Below are 11821 nucleotides of genomic sequence, written 5' to 3'. Positions count from 1 at the left end.
GTCTTCACCCTGCACTTTTAGTCACAATTTGTTTGAAATAAGCACTAAATTCACATTTTCCAATTTATTTTTATATAACGGAAGCTAATGCAACATTTTAACTGTAAAATTCGAGATATAGTAACTGTGGCAGCTCTATGTGTAATTGTGTAAGTGTATAAACATGAAAACTACATCAACCAAAATATCAATCAAATGTATATTTCCAGACTAATTTTTGCTATTACTTTTAAGCAAGGTGATATACAGGGGCTGCATGAAGTCAGTTCTCCTTAAATTCACACGTGTCCAATTAGAGTTACCATAGTTGAACATATTCACAAATGTTTGAAAGTCACTTTGAAAGTGTCACAATAATTTTGTATTGAGCATTGTTTTATCATGTGAAACCAGACAATTCTCTTTTTGTGAAATATTTAGCTTTACAAGTTATATTTCATTTAAACAAATGACACTTGGTTTGTCAATGTTGTTACATTATGCAGAAACAATTATACACTTTTAGTTTTAGTGTAGGTAGCATGTTTTTGGCTCCTCCAAACAGACTGGCAACACTTTAAAGAACTTTGAGACTTCACTTTTGCTATAGGTTCATGTGCTACACCTCTTACTGAAATGCAGTCTGCCCCTAGCTAAAAAATAAACCAAAAGGAAAAACCTGAACAGTTTAGTAAAAACATCAAAACAGTTTCATACCACTAGATGGTGTGAATCACAAAAAAAAAAAAAAAAAAAAAAAAAAAAAAAAAAAAAACCTAAAAACAATAATTAAATAAGTAAATCACTCTAGCCAAACAGATGATTAAGAAAATGTCTGCTTTATCAAGCAAACATGAAGAAAAAAACATCAAATTATTTATCTTTAAATTACCTGGGTTAAATAAAATTTCACAGACTGCTCTTTAGTCATTACAACTTTATTTTTTGCTCAACACAAAATATTGTTCATGAAATGGCTAAAAGAGTAAAACACCACATGTATTTTTTTGACACTACTGGAAAAAAAAAATGTTATTACCATACACAAGACAACACAGTTCAAAAATACAGAATCTTACAAACATCCTAACATTAACAGATTTTATCACAGAAGTCATAGCTTCAGAAAAATACGTTCCATGACAAAAATCCCAAGAGAAATCACATTTTAAAATACTGAAAGAAATATGAAATATAGTAGGATATGTGGTATGAATTCCACAGGACATAACTGTGATGCCTCCCTACTGTTTATACCAGTATACCATATCAATTTTAGTTAAAGATATGATTTTAAAGTGTTAAATTATGTATTGTTAATCAATATATTAATTGCCCAATAAAACTTTTTAGTTGAAATCTTATCTGTAGATTTAAGATGTAAAACAAAAGGCAACATGTTTAACATTATTGGCCTTTAAATAGGTTCAGACCACCCAGACCAAGTAGTTACTGAAAAAAAATCAACAATTTTCAAAAATGCTCATACTCACTTATTGCTGTCATTTTAATATTGAGAACTTCTAATTCATCTGATGCTTGAAATAATTTCTGTGCTTCTCTGCGAGCAATCCCATCCTGAATGCCACTAGACCAAAAACTAGATCACTGCTCAACATTCGCCTGCCCATTTGTTGCAAGTCCTTTGGATTTTGGCATCATAGCCATCGATGTCAGAACTCTGGACACTTTAGAACGGAACAACTGTCTGTTTGCTACCTGAGGCAGTTCAAAATGACTAATTATTCCTGGACTCATGGCAAGTGGAAGCTGACTTGGACCCTCTAGAATAGTGGAACCACTAACCAATGATCTACTTTGTCCACCTTCTCCTGATACAATGTTCTGAACACTTGGCAAGTGACAATTTGTAACTTGAGCCAGTCTCCCAAAATGTGGAGCTCCTGTGCTCATAGACACAGGAAACTGACCTGGGCTTGCAACCAATAAATTGCCATCACTAACAGGACCCTCTAGAATAGAATGACCACCTACCAGTAGTCTACCCTCTGAACCCTCTTTTGATATCATGTTTGAAGCATTCGGGTAAGGACCACCTTCTAATAGCTGGTTGTTTACCTGACCAGGTGCAATTTGAGGCATTATTACTAGGTTTTGAGTTCCTGAGCTTCCTATCATTACATTACCTCCATTGACAGGACATTGTCCAACTGTTACTGTCCCTTGTCCATCATTCTGTGCACTGTAAAGGGAGCCATCAACTACTCTTTGGTTCATATGTACTGATCCACCCAATTCTTGAGAACTTACTGGGTAAAATTGTTGAGGGCTCATGGAGGGATCAATGAATACTTTACCTCCATTGACTGAGCCATCCATAAGAGTTACTCTACCCTGCCCATTCTCTCCTGATACTCTTACCATCTGCAGTGAACCAATTCCATCTAGTTGTTGCTGTGGCATCATTACAAGGTTTTGAGTTGGTGAAAAGTTCTGGATTACAGACTGATTCATATCAAATAATCCTTCGGTAATCATCATTGGACTTTGAGGTCCAGTTTGTGAGTACAAGACGGAATTACCAATGATGTTGTTTCCTAGAACAGCTTGTTGTCCACTACCTAAATGTGCAAGTGCATAGCCTTTACCTTGAGTCATAATTCTCTCAGCTTCTGGAGTTCCATTAATTATGTACACACCTTGCCCAAACCCATCCTCTGATAGCACAACATTTCTTGACATTGGTTGGTTGAACCCATAGTACATAGGCTCCTGTAGGACAATCCCCTGACTAGGTGCAGGTTTGAGAAGTTGTGGTTTAACAGGTATCTCCTCGGGACTTGGTTGGACAAGTGGTGATTTAACAGGTATCTCCTCAAGACTGTGTTGGATGATGTTGGTCATGTTACTGGAAGATGCAGCTTCGTTTGGTGTTGTCTCAACAGTATTAACAATATCATTTGGGTCGGTCTGTCTGAATCCACAAACCTCAGCCAAGGTCCTGAACTTTAAACCCAGGTTGTTCAAGAACTCCAGATCATCATTAGACTCGATGAAGCTGCAGTTCTCAATGGAACTGGTAACAGATCCTTCACCCTCATAATCATAGAGCTTCAGTCCTTTTATCTGAGAATCATCCTCCAATACATACCTGGATTTCTGCAACAGAAGAATGAGGAATATCATCCTACATGTAATTTCATTCAGTGTTAATTGGATAGTCCACCCAAAAACTCTGATGGCACCCATTCACTAAGGAGTGGTGAGCGAATAACATATTGCAACATTTTCCGCAAATTTGTATTTGTATTTTTTTGTGAACTATTTCTATAAAAACAAATCAATACAATTTTTTTTAAAAATCACATACTTGCGCAAAGTATTCTTTTAAGAATGCATCATGCAAGACTTTTCCTTCTTGCCTCCTGACAGAGTTTTCCATGCCCATATCACTGTAAAAGCCTCCAAATGAACTCTCCTGCATCTTTCCTACCATTTTAGCACTGTTATGTGCAGTCTGGTTTGACCTGGGGCCCTGAATTTCATCCAGTGGGTAATAAGAGTTAGCTTTAACCATTTGTAAACTGTCTTTGGGTAATTTAATTGCATTGCCCCCCTCACTGTAGAGTTTTGGTGGGATGCTCATCAGAGAAACATCCTGCAAGAGAAACAGAATCAGTTATCGCATGACAGAAGTGCTTTACAATTTCACTTGTTCTCTTAGAATATAAATATGAGCTGTGGAAGATCACAAAGGGATTTTCTTTACCCTGTCTATTCCTTTTTCCTCTGTGCTATAGTACATAAGATGTTGCTTGGTATCAAATGGCATGTCAGTAAAATGTTTTCCAGCATTCCCACATTCACATTTTATAACGGCCACTAGCGCCACTAAAAAATAGAGACAGAAAAAAAAAAAAAAAACACACTTTAAAAAAAAAAATGTCTGTTTTACAATGTTACCACCAATAATACATTTATAATACAGTGGTAGATCACAGTAAAGTAAACTCATGCTCACAGATTATGCAGAGGAATCCTAGAAGCAGGAAACCAATTCCTGTTGCTCCAATACTGGCTGATGTAGTGTGTAATGCAGCCACTTTTGAAGCACAAAACAATCCTTCAGAGCAAGTGCAAACCTCTAAACGGAGGACTTGCTCATCAGGACAGGCGAGTCCTTGCTTGTCTCTGATTTCCATGGTGACTTCATAAAAACCAGGCCATAACTGATCTTCAGCGAGCAGCGAAACACTTACATCTGAAGAGGTGAGAAACAGTGAGAGACTATCTAGATGTCACAAAGATGTCACTTTCTACTCAAAATTGAACAAGAATGATGATTATCTACTTTATATGTGATGTGATTGCTTCAGTTTATTGTAAATAACCAAACAATGCTTCCATCAGGAATTGTTTAACATTCAGACCCTTGGAAATCAATCCTATTATTATCTGTTTGGTATTACCGTTTATTCTCTGCAGGTTCCATTTGCCCCTTGTCTTCTCTTCTATCAAACTGAACTCCAGTGGAGCTCCGTTGGGATCTGAATCTTGATCTTCTGCTGTGACATTGACTACACTGGTATCACTGCAGACAGTCCGCACATTATTAAGGAGTTTGGGGCAGTTATCATTCAGGTCCTCCACCTGCAAAGCTATAGTCCCTGTAGATGTCTGAGAGTGCAGTTCTAAAATTATAACAAACGAAAAGCATGCCACAGTTAACATCTTAAATCATGTTCTACTGTTTGACATGTCTGACTCCTTATCTACTGTTTAAACCGCATCCCAGGATGCACATTATTAAGTTTGAAGAAATTAAACAGTCTAAACTTGTTTATTTAGACTGTTTGTCTAAATTATATATGCTAATATTAGTAATGGTTATTAAAAGAGTAGGTGTGTCCAAACATCCCAATGTAATGTTCTGACTGACTATTCATACTAACCATCTGTAATGCAGAGGATCTTGGCATAGTAAGTCCCATTTACCACAAACGGAGACTCCCGATCTGGTACCTTGTTCAGTTTTATCTCAGCCGTGTCCGTGTCAATAGAAATCCAGTTGTCTGGGTCATATGCCTTTGCATATCTAAACAGACATGGACAATTATGCTATTGCAATTTTAAATTCTACATTTGGTTTAGTAATTTGAAGGTTTGAGGTTTATAACATGAAGTTTCCGAAACCTCGAATAGGCCTATAGTATTCAATCAAATATTGCGAGAATGCTCCTAAACATGTTTAATATGCTTGGCTTGAGTTATGTACTGCATATATTCGAGCAAATAAATGCTTGCAGAACACTTACTTGACTTTTTCTGCTGTTTTGCCTGTGTCTTCTTCTATAGCAACGTAGGTGTCAATTACTCTTGGAAAATAATTTTTGGTGTTTTCAGATACAGATATAGGCTTGGTCCTTGGCTTGAACTTTGGGCCTTCTGGTTTGTTTTTGACACCGATTTTCACTGAGTATGTCTTTTGCTTGAGAACACTTCCTCCAAAACCTGCTCCAGAAGCTCCACCTCCACCTCCACCACTTGCTCCAGCTCCACCTCCACCACCTGCTCCGCCTCCACCTCCACCACCTGCTCCGCCTCCACCTCCACCACCTGCTCCGCCTCCGCCTCCACCTCCACCACCTGCTCCAGCTCCAGCTCCATCTCCACCACCTGCTCCAGAAGCTAGAGGTGCTCCTGGATGAGCTTTGTTTGCAACAACTAGTTTCAGGTTCATATCAGATGCTGTCTCAAAGTCAACAGGCTAGAGGAGAGAGCAAGGTGCAATTGGTTTCTCAAAAAAACAAACCTTGTAACAAATATGTAAACACACAGCCATATTACATTTCAGCCCTTATATCCTTGCTTCCATCACACAAACTTCTTAGAACTGTTTACAAAATAAGCACTGACCTTGTTCAGGCGCAAAACACCCATATTTGTCTTCTGATCAGTTGTAATAGAGAAACGTCCATCCTCGTTCCCTGAGACTATGTCAAACTCAGCCAACCAATTGTCTGTGTTTTCTTCATCATTATCCAGAGCTTGGATCCTCAAAACTTCAACAGGGGCCTCATTCTCATCAATAATTGCTGTAAACTATGAAACCAAAACAATGTACACACAGTTTCTCTTATACAGCAGTAAGTAATTGAGAATTGAATATTCTTGAGAAAAAGAAGTACACGTTTTATTAAGCATACTTTTAAAAAGTACTTAAATATACTTTAAAATAATATACTTAAGTGTGAACTTGGAGGCACTGTTACTGCATGTTATTATAATGGAGTAATTTACATGATATTTAGCATTTAGTAGTTAAATGTTGTGATTTAAGTTTTCCCTTTCTCTTTGGAGTGTTTACAAGCTCTTGGTGCATAAAGAAGAGTCTCAAATCCAAAGAGATATTCTTTGTAAAAGTTAAGACTTGTCCATGCCCCCCTAAAACAGCTCATTTAAACATGCCCCCACATGTCAATTATAAGGAAAGTCTGGCGCTTTTGACTCACAGCCTGTAAGTTTTCATATTTCAATGCAACGTGTAAAAAGACAGTATAAGTTATAATCTGTAATTACGTCCCCACTGGATGAAACAAATGCCTCGTTTATAATGGGATTTATTGTTTTTGTCTCGTCACACCAGGACACGCCATCACAGTATGTTAAGGGGCGTAACATTTCTGTCACACGCTTGAGGTATTCGGCCAATCACAACGCACTGGATAGCTGGCCAATCAGAGCACACCTCGGTTTTCACAACGATGAGCTTTGTAAAAATCGGGGGCATAGAGGAGCAACAAAAATGTATAGTATGTGGAATATATATATATATATATATATATATATATATATATATATATATATATATATATATATATATATATATTTACCTTAAACCACATAAACACATTGCATTACATCAAATACACCAAAAAACGTTCTTTTTAGCAACATCATATGACCCCATTTAATTAAAAATGTACTTTAAAGTAAAACTTTTCATTTGAAATAAGCACAATCAAATTTTTATTGTGTGAAAGTCTGCTTTCTTTAAATACACTTTTCATTAATATTATATTAAATGCAGTCTTTTAAAATGTGTGCTACAAGTTTACAACGAATACAGGCAAACACAATAATTTTTCACAAAGGAATTAAAAAAAAAGACTAACTATTGAAGTTACATTAGCCAATGCACATAGTCACCTCATCCTTCTCCAAAGTAGGAATATTGTCATTGACATCCAGGATGTCTATAAATACAGTAGTTGTAGCAGAATTTCCTCCAGGGCTTCCATACATGTCAGCAGCTTGCACCGTAAGAATAAAAGAACTATGTTCCTGTTGAAGAGAATGGAAACTTGAACCAGACAGTTTGGTGATAACATTTGAAGCTATCGACATTCAAACACAAATACAAACATCAGTATAACTGGTAACAAATACCTCTCTATCAATAGTTGGGCCGTTTACAGAGATTTCTCCATTGTCTTTGTTAACAGCAAAGAAAAGTGCGCCATTGTTTGGCTCTTGCTTGATCAAGCTGTACGCTATCTTAGTGTGAAGAGTGTTTGGCTCATCTTTATCTTTGGCCACAACTTGTGTTACAAAGGTACCTAGAAATGACACAGCTATTACAAACACAAATCTATCCACTAGATCTTTAGGGTGAAGGATTGATCGTCTCTAATTTCAGAAACTCAAGCAATTTTTGACAACAACAAAAAAACTGAAAGTGGCAGGCTCACCTTTTGGTCTCCCCTCATATATGCTGACTCGTTCTGGCTTGTTGAAAACAGGTGGGTTATCATTCTGGTCCTCCACAATAATGTTTATTTTAATATTATCTTCAGCTATGGTGTTGTTAGGATACCATGCAGTGGCAATAAGCTACGAGACCAAAGAGAGTTTTAAGTTAACAAACAAGTTTGTAAGCAATGTACTGGTATGGGACGGCAGTAGTCACAATTGTATGCCATTATACAGACTAGTATAACGTTTTTAGTTTAAGCAGCAATAATTATACAATTTAAATAAAATACCAAAGTTTAAATGTTTTGGCCAACAAATACTGTGATTGATTGATCGACTGAATGATTGATTAATTGATTGATTAATTGATTTATTGATTTATTCGTTGATTGGTTGATTGATTGATTGAATTATTAATTAATAGATTGATTACATTCCATTTGAGACACACATGGCAGTTGGCGCTTCTAAACTAACATTGCATTTAAGAAAATGCTTTTGCTAAATTAAGTTCAAATTTTCAATCTAGTTTTAGTTCTACCAGAAAGACTCGGGAGATAGAGGAATGTACGAAGCATACATTTATTGACAGCTCAGCGAGCACAATTATAAATTTCTTTGGCGGAAGGCCCCGTCCATGGTTCGTAATCCGATGGTAGCGAATCTGCATTTCCTGCCTGAAGACGAAGGCAGGGGCGCAGCAGACCCCCCCTGGAAGGTAAGGACAGGACCATCCTGGTGGTGGTGGGGAGGGTGGAGGTTGTTGTCGCGTTGGCATCTGCGAACTCAAACATGTGTAAGTACGATCTTTTATACAGGAGTATAAAGACGTGATTGGATAATGATGAAGGTAATTAGTGACGAAGTGATTGAGTCTTCCTGGCAGAACTTAGGCTAAAGCTTCCATTTTTGTTTAGTTTTTTTAAGTGTTTGTGCTGCCGTAAATTTTAGTTTTAACTAACTCAAATATCTAAGTCACTTTTCAAGTTAACATTTTACGTAATTTTTTTAAACAGTGCTCTCTAGAGAATTTATTTATTTAATTTTTGCACTTGTGTAATTTTTTTTTTTTTCCTCAAAACCTTACAATTTACAGATATATATCTCTTGTGACAACTAGTCCCAGTAGGCCTAACACATATACTTCAATACTTCATCTTAAATCTGTGTGTTTATCATCCTCACGGTGTAGTGTTGTCTCTCCTCGCGATCCAGAGGCTGTGTGATGCGAACCCATCCTTTTTTCTCATCTAGTATGAAGTAACCAACAGGTGGCTGGTTGACTCCTGGGCCTCTTACTGTGTAGCGCAGTGTCGAGATCTCATCAAGGTCAGATCGTATCTGAGAAATGTAACATTGCATGGTCAGACTGCTGTCATCAAAGACAAGAGCACAAGGCAACTTTCCTTTCCTTTCTTCTTTTCTTTTTCTTTTTCTTTTTTAGAAAATTTAATTTAAAATCACAATTAATATAAAAAATCATACAATAGTCTGACGTGTTGAAATTATATTAAATTCATATTACTAGGAATTAACTGATGTTTAAGACCAACATTATGATGTTTATCTGTGTCTTACAAACAGTCCTGTTACCACATGATTTCCCTCATTACAAAAATGTCAAATTACTTCAGATTGTTACACACCGTATGGTATTAAAAAGAGATATTACTATAGTCTTAAATTTTGGGATAGTAAAGTAAATCTGACCCTAAACCCAATCCCTCATGAGTGATAACCTTCGTTTGTACCCTGTTTGAGGAAAGAGCTGGCTGTGTAACTTTTAACGTTTTTAAACGTTATTATTGAAGCAAGCCAGCATTTTAATGTGCCGTACATGAATCGCTGTATCTACAATATGTTTTATTCTACTACCTTGCTGAAATAGGGTGAATCACTGTAGTCTACATTTTCTGTAAACCTTTTGGCAGGGACGACCCATTCCCTTTTATGACGCTGCTTCAGTGAACCGGTCCAGCAGTCTCCAGTGCTCAGGATCTGGTTAAAAAATAATAACTATAAATAACATATAATTTCATTCCATTTGTTATGATTTATGGCCTGGTGCTCTAATTATGTTTTTAACAGTGATAGGTGGTTGTGCATTCCAATGAGAGACAAAAGACACACATATTTAGTAGAGTGAATCATATGTCACGTCACAAAGCCAATGACCTGTTTTAATGTTTGAGCAGCATTGTGAAACCATCACACCACAACATCATAATTCAGACTGAAGAACTCCGCCTCGGGGAAGGCTCCACCTCAGCTGTTTACTAACTTCAGAAGCTTGCTCATTTAATTACATTTTCCTTATTCTCTTGATTATGTGACTCCGTAGGACACATAAAGTAAGATGTTTCACTGGAAACATCTAAAATGGTTTCAGTAGCATCTGTTTGGCATAGTATGATTCACACTTGAGTCAAGTTTATTAAAAATCATTCATTCTGGCCATAGACTCAAATAAATAAATAAAAATAAAGTGTACTCCAATAAAAATGACTTTTTTTGTTTAAGAGGAAAACATTTAGTCACGATACTTGTGTAAAATAAGTTTGCCCTTCAAAATAAATGAAACTGTAAAAAGCCTTGTAAAAATGTAATTGAGTATGTAAATGTAATTTTGCCTCAGATGTAATTGAGTATACAGCTTGACGACAATCAAATGTACTGTTGCGCCCTATGCAGAGTATATTTATATAAAAATATCTATGTTTTTTAAAATCTAAAAATAAATAGGCCACACCTGAGTCTGTCCCAACTCAAGGACTTTTCGCGATCCCGTCCTCGATCCTCTGTCCACCACTTCGCTTCTGTCTGTCTATACTGTCCCATATTGTAATAAAGGCAAAATTGCCCAACATTTTAATATTATACATTTTCATTATATTTAAATTTTGAGATAAAAATAATATTTTGCAATACAGTTGCATGCATTGTCTTTTAAAACATAATTGGTTTACTTATATTTCACATCCATTCATTAATGAACATTTGGTGATAACAAATAATATTGTTTTAGTTGAAAACAATTAAGTTATGATTAATTTTATCGATTAAGTTTAAATAAGATTAATTATATTTAACTAAGCAATGTTTCTTCAGGTCCAAAAAGACCCGGGATGTGAAAATCATATGGAGATTTTGAATGTATTATGAATGATCAATACATTTATCACAGCAATCTTTAGGTTATTTGATAAAACATATAATTTTGTTCCAACTAAAATTGTTAGTTTATGTTAGCTCAGGTCCATTAAATAGACTAATATTACCATTATATAATTAAAACTAAGATTAACAAATGCTTCCTAATTCTATGTTAACTACTGTAGTAAACTAATGATAGCAATGGGAACCTTATAAAGTGTTACTATACAATATTTGATAATGTTACAACAGCATTTCTCGTTACTTAATTACTGACACTTTTACAATTCAGGTAATCTCATTTTGATAATATTTTGAAGTTTATATATATATATATATATATATATATATATATATATATATATATATTTTTTTTTTTTTTTTTTTTTTTTTTTTTGAACAGCAGACAAAAATACTGATCACGACAATGATTTTCATCGAGGTATACAGTATTTTCACATTGCATTTATCACCCTTCCACAACACTCAAATGAACCAATTTCTCCAAAAGAGCATTTATATGATACATCCACATTTATATGATACATCCACATTGTTTTCAACTCACCTGCACTGTGAGAAACAGCAACAAGGCTGGAACCAGCGAAGAGCGAGGGAACATCTTCTAGAAGAAATGAAACAAATCTGTCAGTGGGAGTGTTGGTAGTGACAGAGCCTATCAACCTGACACTGTTTATGGCACCACACATATATAAGACTAAAGCATCTTTTGGTCCGCCCCCCCAAAAAAATAAAAAATAAAACATCATCACGTGCCGTTTTCACCCTGCATTTATGTGTGTGGGTTGAGCAATATCAAATTACTTGAGCTCTGTTTCAGCCTATAGGGAAATAAACCTTTGAAAAGCAACATTTTATAAAAAACTGTTCTTTTAAATGATATGTTTTATTAATAATAATTTTACATTTACAATTATTTTACATTCATAATTAGCAAATTAATTACTGAATA

The 11821-nt window shown here is 35.6% G+C and overlaps 1 protein-coding gene across 1 annotated transcript; it reads right to left on the bottom strand.

The window, feature by feature from the left end:
• Positions 1 to 1045: 1045 nt before the first annotated feature.
• Positions 1046 to 11470, bottom strand: dsg2.2 (desmoglein 2, tandem duplicate 2). Its single transcript, XM_026232672.1, has 14 exons — positions 11417 to 11470; positions 9571 to 9693; positions 8881 to 9036; positions 7692 to 7833; positions 7390 to 7559; positions 7150 to 7284; positions 5857 to 6042; positions 5256 to 5707; positions 4893 to 5035; positions 4410 to 4631; positions 3962 to 4201; positions 3710 to 3831; positions 3311 to 3598; positions 1046 to 3099 (listed from the first exon to the last, which is right to left on the bottom strand). Exons 1-14 carry the CDS (start codon positions 11468 to 11470, stop codon positions 1585 to 1587), a joined length of 3948 nt encoding a protein of 1315 aa, XP_026088457.1. The 3' UTR covers positions 1046 to 1584.
• Positions 11471 to 11821: the final 351 nt, after the last annotated feature.

Source organism: Carassius auratus, chromosome 45, assembly GCF_003368295.1.
Source record: "Carassius auratus strain Wakin chromosome 45, ASM336829v1, whole genome shotgun sequence".
NCBI lineage: Eukaryota > Metazoa > Chordata > Actinopteri > Cypriniformes > Cyprinidae > Carassius > Carassius auratus.
Note: the sequence above shows the minus strand (reverse complement) of the source record. Positions and strands in the feature narration are given on the sequence as shown.